The sequence below is a fragment of the Paramormyrops kingsleyae genome, chromosome 19 (genome assembly GCF_048594095.1).
Source record: "Paramormyrops kingsleyae isolate MSU_618 chromosome 19, PKINGS_0.4, whole genome shotgun sequence".
Taxonomy (NCBI): Eukaryota; Metazoa; Chordata; class Actinopteri; order Osteoglossiformes; family Mormyridae; genus Paramormyrops; species Paramormyrops kingsleyae.
Window position 1 is genome coordinate 10004318 of NC_132815.1, and position 22729 is coordinate 10027046.

The following is a 22729-nucleotide window of genomic DNA, read 5'->3' on the forward strand; positions in this document are numbered from 1 at the left end:
TTTGCATGTAACAGTACATTTAAAGTTTCTTAAAATGGCCAAAACTGTACACTTAAAATTGTATGGGTCTCTGTATGCCAAAACACACATTTGTGATAATTCTTTTTGAATAGCTAATCAGAAAGTCCCCAACAAATGTCAGTAACAAATACCAAATTGTGAGTGAACCCAGATGTTAATGCCTTTAATTCAAATGTCTAATGTACAAGACGGATCACATTTAATCTGTTATTTTATACTGCAGTTTACTTTGAAATGGCACAAACATTATTTCTAGTGACAATCCCAGCTCTTCCAGCTTGATGCATGGTCCGCCCCTGATGAGCTACTCTCAGGAAAGGCGTATGTCCTGTTTTTCATAAACTAAGAATAATTAAGAAATGAATATGTCCCTCAAGCCATGACGAGAAACACTTGTGGCTAATGTATGAAGATGCAGTTAAATTCAATGCACACAGCTCAGAAAGCAGCCCGTTGATGTTTTATTTAAATCACGACACAAGAAATAGTTCAGTCATGTTATCTGGGGCAATAATACATGCTAAATGTACAAAATATTTCCCATAGCTGTTGTGATTTGAAATTCTGTATTGAAAAATACACCTTTTCACATTTTGTATCAGCCTGTTTCTGTATCAATATTCATGTTATGCTTTGTTTACGAACTGTTGTAATTAAAGATAATAGATGAGGTTTGGATCCCTGGTATGTCGTTCTAGACAGTATTCTCTCTTGCTCAACATTAATCCTTCACCAAACGAAAGGAGCATGGAGAATTGCAGTAACTGTGGTCTGATCAGTTCACCGAGAATTTGGAAAGCTTGTAATATCCTTCATCTTTAACTCTTTAATTTTCATTACACCGTGGTCTGCAAAATGATTTGGATGATTCCCGGGGCGTCGAACCCGGGGGGCGGATGCCCTCCCCCAAATATTAAACTCTCTCCTACGATATTGGATGGTTCCTTCGAGCCAACAGTAATGTTGCGCATATAAATACTTAGAAAGGGAACTGAAAAAATAGACACTTACGTAATAAGATCGCACTAGGATTTGGACGGGCTGCGTACCAGAATAAAATGGCATGTGGAGTTTTCCGTCGTAAGAAGCCAACGGGGAATGGCGCCCAGCAGGTGTTTCAGCCCGGGATACCTTATACATGTTGGAATGAAGAACGAGACAAACATAGGGATGGGGCTGCACTCCGAAGGCATGCTGCTGTGCTTCCTCTCACGTGTTCCATTCGCTGGCAATGAATGATTGTGGTTTTTATCACGATCGCAGTACACCCCGCCTGCTGGTCAGTGCTGGCACTTGGTTATCAGATGGCCAGCACTGGTTAGCACGTAACGTTAAACCTGAAAAGCCACCTGTTTTTTTTCCTCGTCTCCCTTTGGAGGAATTCTACCTGGTCCTCGTAACAGACTATGCCCTGATAAGAGGCATTTTAATCCTTGGCTCTTTGATCACGGCAGTTTTGCATAATGTGCAAAGTGTGTGTATCCTCCTTTTTGTGCTAGTGTTCTGTACCCAGCTACTGCTGGTTTTCTGTTACGTGACTAGTTCTATTTTTGTATTAGTCCAGTGGGCTATATAGGCGTTCAGAGGGACATACTTTAAATCGGAGTGTTAGGATAATTTTAGCGTCACATACGGGAATCAATATGGAAACATGCTCCCACAGTTAAAGCAGTAAAAGTGACTTTACAAATCACAAATATATATCCCATACAATATTGTAAACTACACTTATAAACTTTTAATGCCATTACCTAGTGCAATGTGACAATTGCTATTTTATTTCTCATCATGAACTTTTAAAACTGCATTTGTTTGATAAGGCTTTGTCTTGAATAATTTTATACGATGCAAAACAAAATAGTTTTTAAGGCAGAACCTAACGGCATGCAAATTAACCACATTTATATTCACCGACAGCACAAGCACGTTTTGAAGGGAGCGCTCAGGTGAATCGGGAACCACGCCCCTGTACGTCCGCATCTAATTGGTAGGAAAACGGATACATGGTTGATTAGAAACAGTTACATTACCATGGAAACTTGATTTGGTTAACATTGCTTAGTATATGAAACACACAGCTAGCGTCAATAAACATGAACAATTAATAGCATAATCTAACGTAGCACATCGAAGATGCGCAGAAGCTCCAGAGGAAGGGAAATGGATGAGAATTACATTATACACTTCACATTTTGGCATTTTTTTTATCATTTTATAAATATTACATATATATATATATATATTAGAAATTCGATGCATGTAAATATTTTAGGCAAGTTTGTGTCTGCACATCTGTGTGTGTTTATGTGTAAATTCTTCAGTAAATGACATTCTCATGCACACAAGTGTTTCAAACACAAAAAGCAGATCCATTGAAAGATAGTCCAAGCAATATTTTTCAGTGGAAATAGCTGCAAACTGGATGGAACATTAAACTTCTGTGCAGTCCATGGCCGCCTGAATGCCCCCTTCATTTCTGGAGGTCACACTGCAGCAGTAGTACAATGGATGGGTCACTCTTTGCTGCCTCTTTGAACTCGTCTAGCGTGATCTGGTCATCGTTGTTCTTATCCATCTTGCTGAAAATCTTGTCCACACGCTGCTCAGGAGTTAAGCCATCTTCATTCATCTTCATCATGATTACAGTGCCCACCATCTTATAAATTGCCTGTGCAGAGAAATGCACTCAGTTTGGTTATTGTTTCTCATGTTAAAAGGCAATATAATTTCAAAGCCATTTTTCCACCCCAATTGACATAAGGCCTAAAAGTATCAATTCTTAATGTGAGGCATCCACAAACTTACATTTACTTAATGTGGTTATGCTACAAGTATTGCTTGTGGTTAATTGTACTTCACAATGATCTCTTGTGCCCTTTGCTACCTATGGCTCCAGGCCACTTATAACTCTGTCCAGCAGTCAGGTGATGGATGGAGATTATTTTGCAAATGTCAATTTAAGTCAATCTGCATAACCGCAATGCAAAATAATATACTCATATTTCTTGAATGTGCCCCTCCTATGTCAGCTGCAAAAGCAGCACCGAATTCTGTACCTCTATGATCTCCAGCATCTCCACCCGTGTGATTTTGCCATCGCCGTCTAGGTCATACATATTAAAGGCCCAATTGAGCTTCTGCTCAAAGCTGCCCCGGGACGTGATGGACAGGGCGCAGATGAACTCCCGGAAGTCAATGGTGCCGTCTCCGTTTTTGTCAAAGGTCCTGAAAGCGTGCTGGGCAAACTTGGACGCGTCTCCATATGGGAAAAACTGCAATGGGGCAAAAGAAAGAAAACACACAAGCGCATAAAGATTAGAAGTTAGATATAGATTAGAGGCGAGGAAATGCGCGGGAGCTATTGTGAGTGGCGTGGTGTTTTCATCCAGGGCCGCGGGCTCGGAATAATCACCCAGCGGCGACCGCAATGCGGAATCTGCCCCCGGGGCCGAGGCTTGGCCTACAAGCCGTTCACCTTCCCTGGAAATCACATTCCTCTCTTGGACACGGTTCTGCCCTCAGATGCTTTCGCACCAGGTGGGGGCTTCCTCTCCTCAGAGGCAGGTGGGGGGGAGGGGCACCCCTCCCGCTTTCCCTCCTCTAAATTTGCCAGCTTTTGAAATAAATTTGATCTGGAGTCCCTGAAATCTGCAATGTTTTCTTTGGGGACATGCTTTACCAAGAGAAATATATATAAAACAACAGGTATCGATCATGCTGTTTAGCCACACGTTTCAGCTGAATCTACTTACGAGGTGTAAGCACTCGTATTTGAAAACCAGAAGTATTAACAGTGCCAGAAATTAAACCTTCCCATATTCCAAGTAAAATATTTCTGGAGCTGTTCATGAGCCATACACATTGACATGGCTGGAAATCTATGTATAGCACACACAAAAGAATCACGACCCTGACTATTTGTCTCATATGGACGATAGTGGCCACTGTGAGGATATTATATAAAAAGAAAATTTCAGGTGATAAATGGATCCCTGAGTTCAGTCTATCCATCCTTCCAGCTTGTGGGAGTTTTACTTACACAAAAATCTTCTGGGGGTAGAAGGAAAAATGGTACAGAGAGATAGCCAATCAGATTGTAGAGGAGGTGGGTCTAAGCAACTAGATGAGGTGGGACCAAGACATCTGATTTGTTAGTCCCGCCTCCTCTATAATCTGATTGGTTATCTCTCTGAACCAATCATTTTTCCTTCTGTCCTCAGAACATTTTTGTGTAAGTGAAACTCTAATAAGCATCCATCCATTACTACCACTTGTTTATGCTGGAGTAGGACATATCAGAAGTGTATATTAGGATGCACTGGGGATAAGGCAGAGCACACTGTGTCACCCTTGATGAGACACTGGGCCAACAGAGGATATTTCCATCTCTGCACACTCACACTTGTTTACACACTGTGGACAATCCAGAGTCACCAGTGATGGGGAAGCAATCCAGCAATTGGAGGAATTCCACACAAACCCATTAGAAACCAGCTGGCCCACACTTACAATTCTGGAGCTGTCATGGGCCACTGCTGAGCCACTGGCACGCCCCCATTTATGCTCCTTGCCTCTGCGTCGATGCTGTGTTCATGGGGGGGCGCACTGATACAAAGCAGGAATTGTCCCCTCCTGTTTGGATTGACGGTGTACAAGGACAAACAGAAGTACTTGTATTTTAACCCAGGTTGATGAGGCCAAGCCGCCAAGCGCTTCCCTCAACAGCCTATTGGAGGCAGCTAATTAATACGCAGGTGACCTTCTCCTGGCCCCACTCCTTGGCAGGACGCACGCCAGCAAGCTGCATTAGACTAATTTCCATTAGTTTCACAACTTGTATCTGAGATACCATTAAGCCCCATTGTGGGGTTCCATTCAAAGAAGGAATGGAAAACGATCCCGCGCCCGAACACGATCACCTTATGTTTCCAGCAGCGTCAGTGAGCACCAACTGACCTTGGGAAAACACAGCTGTCAGGGGTAAACGGACCTGAAAGTCACACGATGCGCGGGGGCTCGCGGGCTCAAGGCAGGAGGACCATTTAAAGGAATTTAACCTTTAGCCCCACAGGAAAACGCCTGTGGGGGTGTAAGCTTTTCGGGATTTGATGATGCTTTTTTTTTTTTTTTAGTTTGTTTATGTCCCGCCAGCAGTTTATAACAATATAAAAAAAAAATTCTTAGTCATGAAAAAATGTAATAATGTTATTTTTCATGTAAGAATTCATGCCCTGAACACAGTTAAAAATGATTTTAAAATCCTTTTTGTTCGAAGAACAAAAAAGGATAAAAGGCGAAGAAACCACAATTTAAAATAGAAAGCTGCTTGATTTCGATGCCCAGTCTGTTCCAAGGTGTTTGGCACGGACACATTCCCCAGCTGATTTAATCTTGTACTTTGGTTTATATGTCTACTGGAGGGTGACTCCTCCATTATCCTCCTGTCACCTGAACCAGCAAAAGGGTCGATACTTTAAGCAATATACCACATGCAGCCCCCTAATGCAGCATTAACCTCTCTGTACCTGCTAATGAGTGATTCAGTCCCAGACTGGCTGGCGAAGGCTCCATGACAGTCACGGCCTTCAGTGCAGTGACTGGCAACCTTGCACAGTATCCCTGAACCCACGGTGACTGTGACAAATCGGTGATTTAGCAGCCGAAGGGGAACGAGTTACGTAGCCCTGAAAGGGGCCAAAGTGTCTTGGTTAAACATACTCAAAAACATAACACAACATGCGCTGCCAGGGGCACTGATGTCCGATGCACAAATGTGACCTGACTGTCTTACAGGGAGGGACTTGTGTGCCATATGGTCGCACTGTTCAACCCGGCCACGGCAAAACGTGGAAAGTCGTCATGAAGGCGAGCCGCCGCTGCGTGTCCTCTGCGCCATGTTCCTCCGTGAAAATCTGTCAGGCTTACGAAACATGCCATTACATAAGGCAGAGAAAGATGTTAGAAAAACATTCAGGCTTTAGCCACAAGCCAGTGAAGTTACATTTCGCTTTTACGCGTCTGGTTTAGTGCTATGCACCCAGAAAGCAGTATCGTTGTGCACAAATGTTTATGATAATGTATGTAATGTTGATCATATATTACTTTTTCTTTACTTAGCGCAGATACGTTGTATTACCATTACCCATGTATTACTAAATCCAAAAGAAAGAGCCCTTTTTATGTTAAAATATTCTGTTGAAGCTGTGATTTAGGACATTTCAGTTTCGTGTACAGGGAAAAGCATCCATGTCTCCAAATTCAATGCCACTATTCTGTTTGGATGAACAACCCAGATAAAACATATAGCAGCCTCACCTAACTTAAGTCCAGCGCAAACCCTGTTGAATGCCATGACCTGTCGCACACATAAATAAGCGATTCATTTTAATTTAGTGTCCCTCTAGTCTCCACAAATGAATACTAACTGTGCACTGACCTGGCCCCTTAAGTGCAGAGAGCCTTCAATCAATGGGCCCGGGTGGTGATTTAATGCAAAAGGCAAAGCCAAGAGCTCTCCAGGTACCGACCAAAATCATCCAGATTTAAGTGGAATACAACAGCCGCTAAGAACAGCCAAACGGCTCCCATTCAGCAATAGCGCGGTGATCTTCTTACGTCATCTGCCAAAGCCTTCGGACCTTCAGTGGAAGTAATCTGGTGACATGCCAGATGGAATAAGGAAACATTTCCTTTGATTTTGTACTGGCAAAGAAAGGCAAACTTATCGGGGAATCAAGATAGTGTTTAAAGATCTAATATGCTCTGCCTTGGCCAAAGACACATTGCATTTTTGACAGCAGGTGCATTATGATAGGCAAACAGTGGCTGCAACATACACACTGAATTACTGATTTTCTTGGTCGCATCCTCTACCCTCTCAGAAAGAAGGGGGAAAATTTGTACCTTTGTTTGTCCCCAGGTTTGTACCCTTGTCATTGTACCTTTTAAGGTACAGAAATGAACTCTGAGGAACATTCCAAAGGTACAAACAGCATTAAAGTACCATCAATGGCACAGAAATGCTCATCAGAGTCCGTTTCTGTACCTTAAAAAGTACAATTACCTACAGCTAAGGGTACAATTGGCAGACCTTTGAGGGTACAGCCCCAGTGACCAGCAAATTATTACTCTTTTTCTGAGAGTCTAAGCACAAAGGTTTGTGGCAATGATGTCACTGCAGTTAGTGGTGATCCTTACACTGCAGGTAGCTCGGGTTTGAGTCTCGATGCAGCCAGTTCCCAGAGGAGTCACCATATGTCAGGACATATGTAGGAGCTAAGCCAATGCTTAACAGGATCCACACTAACGGCAATCCTAGAAGCCATGGAGTCGATGAGGTGGTTCGGCTTACTGTTTCTGGGTGGGAGAGCATGGTTCGAGTCTCACCGAGGGCTTCCCCAAAGGCAACGGTGGTTGCTACAGGCTATTAACTTGTAATGAGCTTCACCAATTACTGTTCCTGCATTACCACATTTTCTTGGGAGGGCATCAAACATTTTCCATGTGCATCAGAGTGTATCATGCCATTTTGTTACCCAGTCATCATGGTTCCAGCCCCTCCAAGAAAATGTAATAATAGAAAAATGACATAATAGCCAGTGGGCTGAGTGTGCACAGTAAAGCTAGTCGCTAATCTCACCAGGGTTTTCTCCTCTCCCAAATCGCTGCCCGTTGATAAAGCCAGCAGTAAGACAAATTGTTCCGTTGCTGTGAGGTGAGCACCTCCGAGAGGTCCTACCACCTACTGCTTTCGCATAACTCTTTGTGAATTCAGTGGAAGCAGACAGCCATTGCTCTCCTTCAGGCAAAGGCAGCGATACACCGAGTGCTTCTCCGCTAACTCGACGGCAGTTTGCAGTATTTCAGGCGGCTGGGGCTCCAACAAAACAAAACAGTTCTGTTGGGAAAATGAGCCCTCCGACGCTGTCTTCGGAAGCGGCACCGCAACGAGCAGGGGTGCTGCTGCCTGCAATAACCAGATAAAACAGATGTAAAGTCTCAAAACAATGGATCTAATTAAAGAGGAGCCTGCTGGATCCTGCCCCGACAGTCACACGAAACGAACAAAACAAGATGCTGACGGGGGACAGAACAAATGAAGTTTTGTTCGACTACATACCAATAAAACACAAGAAGCAGCTGTATTCCTGCATTACCGCAAGCCAATGTGTATAAAGAAGTGGGTATGCGGGCAATGTGGGTTGGTCTTTTGAAGTGAACAAATCTATGTTCCTAGCACCTCATTTCCTTTTCCAGCCCCATTACACTGCATTTTATAAATCAGCACTGCCAAACCAATTAAATTTAGGGACGCTTCACTGAAATCAAACCAAACGCAACAGATACGGCAGCTAAGCAGTTTTTTTAAAGGACTGTATCGCTGTGTATTTCACCGCTGTGTGCAGTTACTAACCCAGTACTATTAAAGCACAGTCCATTAAAGCCAGTTCAAAGCTTACAAAAACAAACAAATACATAACCCCTCCCAGTAAGATCTGAATACTGGACCCTGAGAATTTTCCAAACCCTTGCATAGATCTGTAGGTCACAATTGCTATTCTCCCGCAGCTTAAAATCATTCTGCTCAGTGGATTGTTTTTTTTTTTTTCCTCATTACTGTTGGATGCGCTGTAATGTGCAGGATCGACATAGATGGATTTCTCGTAGAAACACATCCAGGATCTCAAAACGGAGCTTAAGATATTACCAGAAAAAACAGGACGAACAAACAAATGACTAATTAATGACATGGCTAAGAAAGCTCAAAGAAATCTCGACGTTACATGACAAATACAAAATACATAAACAGACTGCAGAACTGGCATCACGCAACATCTGTCTATGACAAACATTTTATCCCTGGTGAGGATATTATCCAGGTCAGCTCATATTTCTGACATGCATCTCTTCTACTACCTTGAACCTCATCATCAAGCAACCTAACAGCATTCTTCTCAAACCATCTACGTCTCAAAATCATCTACGTTCATTTTTACTGGGATTTTTTTTAACGTCATGATACTTGCAATGACATTTGCAATTTTGCAGCCGCTGGTAGCCATGTGACCAAATTTTTTCAGCACACGGCCTCCGTACAGAGAGTGCCTCAAGGCAGGTTGATAGTTGTTAAAGAAAAACTTAGCTTAGTAAGATTACTAAGACAGCTTTGCATTGCCGTATTCTCCAGCATTCGTATCCTGCTCACTATCTGCTGACAGGACGTCGGTCAGTCCGTTAGGTTTCCAGATCTGGTCTTCCCTCCCCCTCCATCCATACATCCATCCATCTTCTGCTCTTTCAGAGCCATCTGCACCTGAGTAGTCTTTCTTGTAATGACATAACTGCTCTCTCCCTATTCCAAATGACTTCTTGTGTCTCAGTCCAAGAAAATCTATCGCAAGTAGTTTTGCTACTTCTGGAACCTGACACCAGCAGTATGCATCTATCTACCGTTTCATATGCTCATATTCAACACAGGGTCACGGTAGGATATAGTACATATAAGAATAAATACGTTTAAAATATGGCTAAAAGTATGACTTCTTGGCAGAGCAAATAAAAACAGACTGCACTATTATATTACTTAATAATTAATGTTTAGTAATGAATTAACAATTATTTCTTTACTGAAATATGGAGTTCTGACGGTTTTAGAATCATTTCCTTTTGTTTTCAATGCCCCTTATTCCCCAGCAGAGGGGGCTATACAGGGGAAAGTCACATACATCTCTCAGGTTCACAAGGAAGCATGATCAGCTAATGATCAACAGAACAGTTTCGTCTGGTACACTGGCTGGAAAATTTCATAGGTATATGTGCCTACAGTACCCAGCATAACAATGCACCATATTACAAGTGTGCAAAATTTTAATAATTATCCTACTTCTCTTTCAGACTAATTTTCGCTCAGGCGTTTTTGGCAGCAGCCATTAAAAATGCAGACGTTGCTTCTGTATTTAGGAACAGGCTCTTCAGTTAATCATGACAAATTAACATCTCCCCCCAACCCCCCACCACTGTGCCAGCATGGAGTGGGATGATTAGAGTGAGGGAAATGCACCTTCGAACGAGGAATATGAGGAATTACAGAGTGAAGTAGACGGACACAGTGGAACCATCATCAGTAATGATGCACTGCAAACAATTTTTGTTACAGCTAGCGGGGTCAGGCGGCTGCCCTTTTCAAGCGATTCGATCTCATGGGGGAGATTGCTGTAGGGTAATTACGCCCGGCTGACACTGACTGGCACAGCTTTTCTCGAACACAATTATGTAACTGGCTTTTCCGTTCCCTTGAAGTGAATACTGCTATAAACATATCCACATTGGACTATTCGGAAAAAAAAAATCTATTTCAAAATACCTCACTTACAAGAAAGACTAAAAGATTAACAATGATAAATATGTGTATCCAAACCCGCTTGACTGAAACTGGATATTGAAAGTGTGATTACTTTCACGTGAATTGCCATAATCACCTACACAACAGTTACAGAAGTAATGTATACAAATTGGCAGCTTATACAAACAAATGAATATAATAATAATAATAACATGTTTACTAATATGTGGAAAATGTATGACCAGACACAACAGAACAAATTCCTTGTATATGTTTGTACTCGGCAATTTTAAGCCGATTCTGATAAAGGTACACAGCAATATTTTGCCTCAATCCTCAATGGAAATTTCTTAACTGAGCACAGTAAGGAGAGGGCAACACAGTACAGTTGGTTGTACTGTTGCTTCAGTTTATACAGTTTGAATGTGGAGTCTGCATGACCTGCCTGGGTGCTGCAGGATTCCTGTGGCTAATTTGGAATCCCGAGACATTCAGAAGGTCTCTCTAGTGTCTCTGTCTGTGCATGTATGAGCCCCGTGATGGACTGGGCAGGATGAATGGGTTCAGCAAGGATTTCAGATGAAAGAAAATGAATTCGGTTGACAGGATAACACAGCAACCCCTGAGATATACGATCCTACAACTGGGTTTGTCCCCATGGGGCCCTAGTGCAGTGACTGTGGCCCGTGGTCTCAGGGGCCTCACACAAATATGTGGTTTGAGTGACGGTAAAGACCGTAACAAAACAAAAAAAGTATAATCCTGATTTATGAAGCATAATCTGAAGAAAGGGTTTCCCTGTATTGCATAACAATGATCAAATTCTCCTTCCTGTGTAACCAACACCCATCATCTCCCCTACCACATCCCCTACAGACAACCCCTCGGGGCGCGAAGCACAGATAACACAGCTGTTCTATGGGCTAAGGGGAGACCTTGGGATGACACTGAGGAGAGTGGTGTTGGACTGGCAGTGACCACCTCGCAATCACAGAGATCATCATAGGAAATCAGTATTGCCCATAGAGAGTGCCACTCCGAAGGACACCAACAGATAAAACTCTGCCAACCAATTAATCAACATAGGCTGAATGCCTAACATATTATATAACATTTTTCAGTTCTTTTGTCAAATTTTGCTCAAGGTAATTGTGGCAAAACTGTCGATTCATGAGCACAGGTTTGCAGTCCTCTGCAAGGTTTGTGAAATACTTGCATGTTAAAGTTACAGAGGTAGTCCACTGAATGTTTGCTGGGCTTGACAGCCGGAAACCAGGCCTTAAGGCAGAGGTGTCAAACTCCAGTCCTGGGGGGCCGGAGCCCTGCACAGTTTTTGGTTTCCCCTCATTTAACACACCTGATTCAACTCCTTGTGCTAATTACCACACAGCTCTTGAGCTGAATCATTTGTGGTGGAACAGGGAAAGAACTAAGCTACACAGGGCTCCGGCCCCCCAGGACTGGAGTTTGACACCCCTGCCTTAAGGTGTGTATGTAACATGCTGCATGTCATCAGACGGTCTTCTTGTGTTTTCTTTAAAACTTAATTAACCATTAAGTAATAATAATAATAATGTAGTCATCACTACATTACTGTCGCTGAAAACAATTCATGAAATATGCTGAATGAAATTCAGTCAACACATGAACTCAAATATAGCCCAAATGAGTCACCCCCCCCCCCCCCCCACTAACTAGCAGTAAAAATAGAGACAACAATTTAAGCATCAGGGACAGTTTGGCTGGCTAGACCCTTGGAACAGGAAGACAACCGCCCAAGTATGCAACCATCCCTTCACAGGGATCTGTACGGTGGCACTATGATCCCGCGTTTCTGGTGTACGTTCCCTAGGCACTTCCTGCCTTTAAGCAAAGCCCTGGATCCGTGTCTCTCGTTCGTTTACGTATCTCTGATCTGGGACATCATGATAGCCTGTATTGACTGATTATCCTGGAACATACTGCTTATCCAGTAGACTGAGTAGAGGGTCACATGGAACAACAATAAATAATCGAACAAATAAAGTATGTATGCACATAAACACAAATGTACAGTATATAAAACAGCATATAATTGCACTGCTGTTATTTGTACTGCACATATTCAAATTAAGCACCTTCCTCATGGGTATTACAGTAAGGCCTCTTCAGGGACTTCATTTGTTAAGAACTGTTTTGCAGATCCATGTCCAAAATAACTGCAAGTGTCGAGATTTTATTGCTGACAATACATACTGAGATTATAGGCAAATAACAAAACAATAAAAAACTGGCCATAGTGTTTTGTTCACCGCATACAACACCATTTTGTCCTGTGGCGCAGTGCAAAATAGCTTTCAACAGCACGAAACCTCAAGTTCGTTACACTGCTCTTTCTCACAGTTTGAGACAACGACAGCATCAGAAATTACACGACTGGCAGCCCAGCAGCTGCAGTAACACTGTTAGTGCCCACAGAGCACCTTATCAGAGCGACCTTATTACCTTTAACAGAGAAGGACTTCACAGTTCAAAGGCTTGTGAAATGTGTTCTGATGCCCAGACCAGAGCAGACAGAATCACCCTGACTACTGCACAGCTTGATAGATGGTACCAATTCCATCTATGCATCAGTGCCATCATATTGGCTAATACCCATATATCCAGGACCTTACCTATTTCTCCAATTAACTGTTGTGTTTTTTCCCCCCACACATTCCAGTACATTCTTTAGATTATAAAACCTATGTTGTCCTATAATCATCAATGGCCAGGTAGATAAATACAAATTAAGGTGCTAGCCTGTTTTTTTTTTCCTTTGGAACATTATTGTGATGCTTCTGTTTTGAAGAATATGCACACAATGTATGAAATTACCAATAACATCAAAACAGAAACAGAAACCAACATACTTGTTGTCTGACACGAGCAGAGCCTGAGTCAAATCCATTTACATTGGAATACAGTATTAATATTATTATTAATCACTCAGCATTATTAATAGCCCTATTGGATTAGCATTATTAATAACTCTGAAAATGGCTCACCGAATTAGAAACAGATTACCCACCACATTTAGGAAAGTAGATGATACTGAGATGCAGATTTTGTAGCTCTAATTTCTGTAATGCTAAAAATGCCTAATCTATTGGGGATTGCATCGAGCTTTTGTGTTTATCAATCATGTCTCGCGATTCTTCCCAGTCTGTCTGCTTCTGACACCTAACCATTTTCCATTTTTCAGCCTGCATTTGCATGCTTGCCACACTGTCCCCTTTCCTCTGGATACTTTCCATTGTTCCATTCAATAAACGTGAGGGCGGACAATCTGACCCTTGCGTCCGACATCCTATAATTCTCAATGTGTGAAAGAACAGCATGGGGCTGGTTTAGTTCTGTCCCATAGAATCAACCAGGACTGGATGGATTCTGCAAAGCTGTTAACAGAGATTACTTCCAATTTGTGGGGACCTGATGTGTCACCAAAATTGGATGCAGCATTAGCTGCACCTCATACACCAACCCTTAGTTGGTATATGTAATTAATCCTGTTTCTCTCATTCTACAACAGCTCTAACACAGCTAGGAAGACATGCCATTGTTAAATTGTTTAAACCAATACAGCAAACAAGAAGTTCGAAAGACTAATTACCAAATTACCATCTAGTCCATCAGTGTGAAAAACATAAATAAAATGAGACTGATAGAGCAAAAATCAAACAAAGTTCAGCAAAGCAAGCTTGTAATTATGGTTTCAATTAGCAATGGTGAAAATAAAGCCATTCAGATGCGGCAGATTTGTTGCTCTCCACCTTTGTGATCTGTGCACATTGAATTTTAACAAAAGCACATCAGTGCTACACTGTTGCCAGGGAACACAGGTCTGTATACGAAGATCGTGAGCAGATACATCCAGCATAGCTGGACCAAAAACCATATCACTGTATTTTTAGGCAGAATAGCAATACACATTGTATCTTTGATGTTTTCTTGAAAGTGGGCTAACTGTCACATGTGACATATGACAAACACTTTTATTAAAACAGATTGTAGTCAAATTGAAATGTAAATACATGGTTTCCTTCCCTGTTTGCAAATATGCAAGCACAACTATTCAGTATAGAAACCGATTTGTTCCAAACAGAAAACTCAAAATAAAGACAAAAATAAATGATGTCTATATCAGTGTTGACAGGGTCAAAATAAGCAGCCAAGACATAAAAGTGCACTCCACTCTCACGACGGTTTAGGAACAAAAAAACTAAATTTAACTACCTCTAAAAACAGAAGACTGACAACCATAGAAAGTATACTTAAGAACTGGAAAGATCCTAATTTTAAGGTAAGCATCTTTATTAAAAAAAATACTGCAAATGACACCATTTTTATCCTCTGAATCGTCTGTGAGTTTTTTAAAGCCAAATGAGCCAATGATTCCTTCCCCTCCATCAGTTTCCCCTGTGACATTAATTGAATGTTTTGATTTTAGCAGTAAATTCTGGAATTCTGTGCAACATAACAAGCAAAGCTCTCATGGCGTTTACAAACAGCACTGGGACAGTGATAAGTCTCTATTAAATTTTTTTCCTCAAAGTGGGTATCAAAATACCACGGGTTAACGCGATCAAAGAAATAACAACGTTATTTTGATAAAATTAGTGCTGTGTTATGTTAACTTCAACAGCCCTAATTTTAATGTATAACAATATTTTTGTCTTTCGGTATGGTGACACAATAATGAAAGAAAATAATATCGATATAAATATTATTGTCTCATCCAATATATCTTTTGAAAATATATCAATATAATGTAAAAAGTCTATATACTACCTAGCCTATTCACAGGTATATTTCTTTAGGAGGCACCAACAAAAATGCATATCTTGATGATTTGCATAAATGCAAAATATGATAGCAATACAGTGATTGGCAAAAATATTTTTGGCCAAATATTTAAACATTTAATAAATGAATTAAGCCAATTATACTTGACCACCGCAAAATAGACTGCTGGACTGATGATAGAAATATTCCTGTGTTTGAGAGAATATAGTTATTCATGGTATAATGTTGGTTGGGGTATTTAATGCCTCATGTTCACTTGGATATTGCCTGCAGTGGATTCAGTAGATGAAAATGTTATTGCCTTTGCTAAGATTTTGTGGGTATAATTACTGTAATCAAGATCAGAGAGCAGCTTTTCTATTTCACTTTTTTCATTAGAATCAAAACACTTCATTCACAGTGGTTCAATAATATAGCTGAGACGAGCAGGAGGTTGGAATAAAATATGCTGTAACTCTGCATAACGTAGGGGTATGATGCTTCAAAACATCTTACATAAGTTTCAAGGGTTTTCAGAAATCCTAACAGTTTATTTAAATCAATGTACACTAGAAATTTTGTGATAACTCTCTGGCAATAGAAATGTCAAAAGTGTAGTATATTTTCTTTGCCATTCTTATTTCTAGGGTAATTAATATACTACTTGATTTTAACTTTAGAAAGAAATTGCTATGGTCAAAAATCCTATTGGCTTACTACTTTTCACCAAAATGACTGCAGGCCACGTCCCAGAAGGATCTCTCTCTCTGCAGGCTCGAGAAAGTTAAGCTGAACGTGCCAGTAAATGCTCAGTTAGATACCTGCACAGTATAAGACTGCAAACAGTGTTCCTATCTTCAATCTGTTAAGCAGCTGAAAGGAAAAAAAAATTTAAGACAACAGTTCCCCTGGAATATTTGGTCAAATGTTTCGACCTACATGCTGCGTTAGCAAACGGTAGATGCTTTGGAAGTTGGCCGTGTGTTAGATCATGCAGCAAGCACTCACCTTGACATACAGCTGCTGAAATTCGTCCAGGTTGAGCCGGCCGCTGGGGCAGTCCTTCAAGAAACCCTTGTACCACTGCTTGAGTTCATGCTCATTGAACTCTGTATTCTTCACCAGGTCCTCCATCACCTCAGGGGTCAGCTTGCTGTTCTGTTTCCCCATTGTTCCTGCAGAATAGTAAAACTATGAAGAGACTCCCTCAGCTGTGGAAAATGCATGTATGCGCCTGTGTGTGCAACAGAGAGGTAGCGGAGGGGGAAGCTCACTCATTTTACCTTCGAAATAAAAACAAATGTCATAAAATGGCATAAAGGCCTCCACTGGATGAGATATCAACATTGTTTTAAAAATTCTGGGACAGCACAATAAAGCAAGGCCTTCCATCACCTCTTCGAAGGGGACTGTAAGGACTCCGTGCTTTACATTGGTTTACTCTCTCTCCCTCTGATAGTATCCTTGAATCACAGCTTTAAGAATTGCACAACTTCAATTTTTCTGTCCCTGCACAAGTTATTTGTGATCCTGTCAAACCATGTTTCCAACTTCTAAGATCCCTGTCTACCTCGAGTACAGCTACCTACCTGTCGGCCTGCTGAACCTCCTTTCTGCTGTCTCTGAATCCCCACCAAACATCACGGATAGCGGGATGAAATCAACAAGCCAAATCATCATTAGTATTATCACTGCTGGTTGGAATCTGACATCTCTATGTCCAAGAAAGCCAGCGGTACAGCAGCTTACTAATATGAACAACACTGCAGACGGAACGCACACTTAGAAATATAAACGATGCTGTAAGAGGAAAGCTAAGTTGAAAACCATATTAACAACGTAGTGATCGTTATGTACCTTCCATCCACATAGGCTGGTCAGGCTGCAAAGGCTGGCAGCGCACTCTGAATGGGATGTCGGTCCACCCAGTGTGTGTACACTCACACACACGCACACGCAGTCACATGCACGCTACAGGAAATATAGGTACACCTTTAGCCAAACTGTATGTGTTTCGACTGGCCAAGGAAACTGGAGTGAAAATCCCAGGCAACACAGGGATAACATGAAAACTACCCATAAACAAATAAATATAGAAATTAAAAATACACACATACACATACACACATATGTGTGTGTATTTGTGTGTCTGTCTGTCTGCATATATATATATATATATATATATATATACACACACACACACACACACACACACACACACACATCACAGTTCTTTGGTCTGACCTCCTATAATTCCTCTGAACAGGGTAGCAACTCCTGTTATCTCACTCTACTCATTCGGAGAACCCCAGATGTCCTGAGGAACAGAATAAATCACTGGCTGATTTATGAGGTGTGGTGTGTGTTTTGCATCCTTTGGGAGAAGGTCCACTGTTAGCTCTTTGGAAGGCAGGCTTTGCTGGCTGACATAAACCCTGACAGGAATTGACATGAGATAATCCCTATCCCCCAAAGATTTGAAAATGAACGCTGAATAATGATGCGCAGAGTATCATTCAGATGTGGCCCTCACTTCCTCTTCGTACTTACTTTCCTACTTCCTATATTTGACACAACCTGAAGGAATTCTAACGTCAACAGGAAATCAGAATCAAGACAAACCAAAAGTTTGAGTCCCATGAAGGAGTTGCAGGATTCTTTGGAAGGATACCTATCATTAAAATACGAAAGAGCAAACTGCTGTTGCTCAGCACGTTAGTAGGATAGATCTGTCAGGCAAGCAACTGAACAATGCGGCTGCCTAATCAGAATGTTCTTTGTATTTGCAGCATGCACATTCTCCACATGTCGACATGGGTTTCCTCTGGGGACTTCAATTCCTTCCCACAGTTGTAAAACTTGACGTTAGGTGAATGGGCATCTCCAGATTGCCCGGTGTCTGTGATGGTGGCTGAATATGTGCCCCATGAGAGACTGGCATAAGTGACATCCCAGCCAGCCTGTACGCTGTGGTTCCTGGGACAGACTCCAGGTTCCTATGATCTTGTACTGGATAAGTAGCTATGCAAGACAGATCAGTGGAATACAGTTTATATTATGTGTGCGAATAATCAAATACTAAACATACATCCTGAGGGATAGAATTTATCTGGAAAAAAACGGAAATAATTATCGCAGATCATAGTATTTAAATTAGATTTAATGTTGTTTAGAGAACAGAAGTTAGTGTATATAATTGATTTTTAAAATACTGCACTTGTATCTGGCAATGACTTGTGTACGTCTGGCCTTTTTTTAAAAGTGTTTTGTACCTGTTGCTACAAATAGCTTCTATAATTGGGAAATCAATCACCAAGAATTTAATCCAAAGTAATTATTGAGGAGAATTACACTAAAGCAATGCGAGTACTAATAACTATATCAAGTTACTGGAGCGTAATGGAAGTTAACATGGAAGTTAACTATGACCCTTACTGTTATTAAACCATCATTCAATAATAGAACCCAGTTATCACGCTAACAAATAATTTTGCAGGGACCACTTTTATTTTTTATGTTATATTTCATTTTGATCAGTACATATGAACCCATAGGAGCATGGTGGCGCTGTGGTTAGCACTTTTGCCACAGACCTCTTGGACTGGGGTTCAAGACACTGCCCTGGCTCCCTGTGTTGTTGTAGGGTTGCCCTGTACAGGTCAAAAACATGCTACAGTGACTCGGAGTTGCCAAATTGTCCATAGGTGTGAATGGCATGAGTGCCCTGCAATGAGCTGACACCCCATCACGGGACATTCACAGTCCTACAGGCTATGGATCTCTCCATAGGACACGCAAGTACAGAAAATGGATGCATCTGCAAGGCCCATAAGCATATAGTAATCTAGCTTCCCTGCTAAGATATAGAGCTGTATTTTTAAACTGCATGTCACAATTCAGATCATCTATAACACAATCACATTATAAACAAATCGCAATGCTATGTACTTTTCTATCATTTTTCAGGCAAAAGAATTCAAGATAATCAAACTTTGATTCCTCAGGCAGCAATGGAAACTGCAGAAGGTCTAGTCTAAATGGAATAACAGCATCAATGCTGCGGGATAATCAACAGATTCTAGTACATTCTAAACACCTATATTAAAGTCTCCTGTTAGCAAATAAACACCATCAGTCATCAAATGCATGATGAATGAACATGTAATGAGGAACACTGCTGCGAGATCATTTATGCTCTCTGCCCCGACACAAATGCACGCGCATGCACCCCAAAAGGAAGAGGAGTTCTGCTGTCTCTGCTCATAGCTGCTGTTAAAAGGAAGTTTTTTGCTTGATGTAAGGAAGTGGAATCAACAATGGACAACCCTGCAGTAGTTTCCATAAGTCAACATCTCAATCTAAATAAACCCATAAAAATCTCCCCAAACACAGAGAGCATTTCAAATAACATTATAAAAAGTATTTTTTGCATGATAATATAGAAACATACATAAAATTGGCTTTCAACAGTAACCAGTATGTTTCGTTCCTCCTTTTCAATGGGTACCAATTACTTTGGTACAGTATGTAAAGGACTTGTTTTTGTACTTATGGAAACAGACAGAAAGACAAAGGATGGTGACAAGTGCGTGGGGATTTCTTTCTGCAGCAAACAGAGAGCTTGTCAGAGGATGTTGGAAGAACTGCATTTTCCAGAGAAGGACAGATCTGAGGAGCTGGACCTGGAAAGGTTAACAGTCTTTGTTTTACTGACCCCAGAGGAAGAAGATGTGATTTAGTGTACACAGAAACAGCTTGCATCTGCTCTCAGGATCAAAATTCTGTGTTTCGTTTGACTAGCTTACTGTATAATTACTGCATTAAATGTTCCCTTTATCTGTATAACTCTTCCAAACGTTGTAACTTTGAGTTTGAACTCAAAAGTAAATGCTATACAAGCACACTGAATTTAGTGGTATCCCGACTGATGGATTATATGTGTAAACGTAACATTAAATATTCAAATTTTAAAATCAAATCATCCTTTAAATCACAAAAAAATACAATCAAATTATACATTTTTCTTACTGGTGTACAATCATTGAATTTGAGTATAATTTGAATGGATTGGTTTTGAATCGCTTCACCTTATATTTAATAAGCATTTTTATATTTAGAACATAAGAACATAAGAACTATACAAACGAGAGGAGGCCATTCGGCCCATCGAGCTCGCTTGGAGTCAGAAAATTTGTAACGCTTGGAGTCAGAAAATGCAGTTCAATCTCAAATCAGTCCTAAAAGTAGACAATCTGAGGAAAATTTCCAGAACACGAATGAAAACATGACATTTCTGTGTAGTCCCGGCTGCATCACTCCCAAGTACGCACTACATGTGTGCCATCTATGTATTTGCCTGCACACTGCTCTAATCATACATCTGTCCATAATGCGGAAACCTGGCACTCAACCATTCTGACTGTATCGGAAAGCATCTGTTGCACAATACTGTTTACTCAACATACCATACAATAATAACATTTACGCAACATAATAATTTGTTTGTGCTACTGGAAATCCTATTTAGTTCTTTGTTGTGAGGTATTTTTCCAATGTGTTATGTATTACAGAGATAACCCATACCAATGCACATCTTTGCCTTGCCTGCATAATTGTCAAGTAATTACATATGGTCTAATATCTAAGTAATCTAAATGATTATATATAAATATACCATTACATATTCATTTACAATACACCCTATCACTATTATGGTCAAATCCCAAAAGTGAAAAACAAAATCGGCACATTTTTAAACTAAACAAATTTTCTTTTGCTAAAACATCGGGCAAATTGCCGTTTCCTATAAAAAATACTCATAATTTGCCGTTTTAATGATCTAACTTTAACGCAAAATGTTTAACTACAATCAAATGTCAAAACAATTAAGAATATCTGTGAAGCACCAAAGAGCTCGGTCTGTCAAATACGTACGTTTAATGAATGATCGAAGAGTCCTGATATGCTATGCATAAAATGGTATTTCCACAAATGCTGCCGCATGTATACATAAGGCTAAATTCGATTGGTCAAGCTTTACTGAACAGTCGCTAAGTACATAATGAACCAGATCCATTTACTGTTGTGCTGGGGCATTATGTAACGCCCGCGAAGGTCCTATTCCCAACATTATCCACCGGGGAATGACCTTGACAGTCAAAAACGAGAGTAATTTAATGTATGCTATATGTTACTGATTAAAAGAAACGACAAAAGAATAGATTAATGCACAACAGATCATGGTATAAATTGACACCACGTGCTACCAGAAAAAATGTTGGTGAATAATGCATTTCCATGATTTCCTTATTAAATAATGGAATATATATCCCCCAAATCTTGCTGCATAATGATTCTCGTTAAATTTACATTCCTGTCATTAAAATAACAGCGGGGTCGCCAGGACTGTTGCACGCATGTCAGCGTGCCAGAAGAGAAAAAAAGACACAGGCAACAGTGCGAACAGGGAAATCGATTTGCGCTCCGCTGTCATACCAATTGAAATTGCCGTCTTACTGGTTCGGGAAACACTAGCTCTTCGCTCAGAGATGAAAATTGCCATTGAATCGTCCTTCAACTTACGATCCACCCATTCACTGTTCGAAAAAGAGCTTTCTGCAAAATCAAAAGTGTTGCCAAAATCATATCGAGGGCATCATTCCGTAAACAAGCTCCAAAGGAACTCCTACTCTTTTGGTAGTAATGCAAATGGTTCCTGACTGCAGGTTTTAGTTTTCAAAGGAAATCCCATTTCGCTATGATTTTTCCCATCCATTGTGTGTTAAATTCCGGTGTGTTTGCACCTGAAATAATTCTGTTTTAATTAACCATACAATATACAGCACACAACGTCAACTGCAAATTCCTCTGATAATGTTTTTGGCACTGGATAACCTGTAATTCATGGTATGTGGTCAGAAATATAAAAGTTAATAAGTGGTTCTGCATTGATTAGTTTTCAGAAAGGCATCCCATTTGATTCATTAATCGTCGTACATGCGAATACACAATACTTGTTCATTAATCAATTTAAAAACACCACAGTAAAAACACCCCCTTCATGTTTACCCACATTTGAATGAATTGTCGCGCCTTACCTTAAAAGAAAGCGGAGCAAATGGAGGACCGGTCTGTTTTGCGTATACTTGTGAATGAAAAGGCTCTCTTGATATATTAGTATGCTCAAAGTAAAAAAGGGGGGGAAAACAAAAAATGTGGAGAATCTGCTCCAAAGGATGCAGCGGGAAGCGATCCGATGTCGGTTTGAGGGTATGTGACACAATGGTGCGCCCCGTCAGACAGTATCACACGTTTGTTTCATGCGGACCCAGTATTTTCGCCAAGCAGCGCTGTTGCACGACGCGGTGCCCTTTGCGTATGCGCGAGCTAAAATACGCCTCCTACTCTGCATCCACCTTACATTTCCAAGCATGAAAACAAAGTTACACCAGCAACCAGACGTGTAGGGGGTACCGGTGATCAGCAGGAAAGGAGGAACATCCTAATGCACGGAGATTTCTAACAGTCTAAAAGTCTAGACTAAGTGGAGGTTCTAAAGTACGC

The 22729-nt window shown here is 40.9% G+C and overlaps 1 protein-coding gene across 3 annotated transcripts; it reads right to left on the bottom strand.

Annotated features, from left to right (window-relative positions):
• Nucleotides 1–469: 469 nt before the first annotated feature.
• On the bottom strand, nt 470–22631 carry vsnl1a (visinin-like 1a). Of its 3 annotated transcripts, none has more exons than XM_023836645.2 (4): nt 22264–22631; nt 16175–16341; nt 3078–3293; nt 470–2689 (listed from the first exon to the last, which is right to left on the bottom strand). In XM_023836645.2, exons 2-4 carry the CDS (start codon nt 16334–16336, stop codon nt 2492–2494), a joined length of 576 nt encoding a protein of 191 aa, XP_023692413.1. In that variant the 5' UTR covers nt 16337–16341; nt 22264–22631; the 3' UTR covers nt 470–2491. The 3 variants fall into 3 exon arrangements, with proteins under 3 accessions (XP_023692413.1, XP_023692404.1, XP_023692421.1); XM_023836636.2 differs by lacking the exon at nt 22264–22631 and adding an exon at nt 21662–21917; XM_023836653.2 differs by lacking the exon at nt 22264–22631 and adding an exon at nt 21101–21283.
• Nucleotides 22632–22729: the final 98 nt, after the last annotated feature.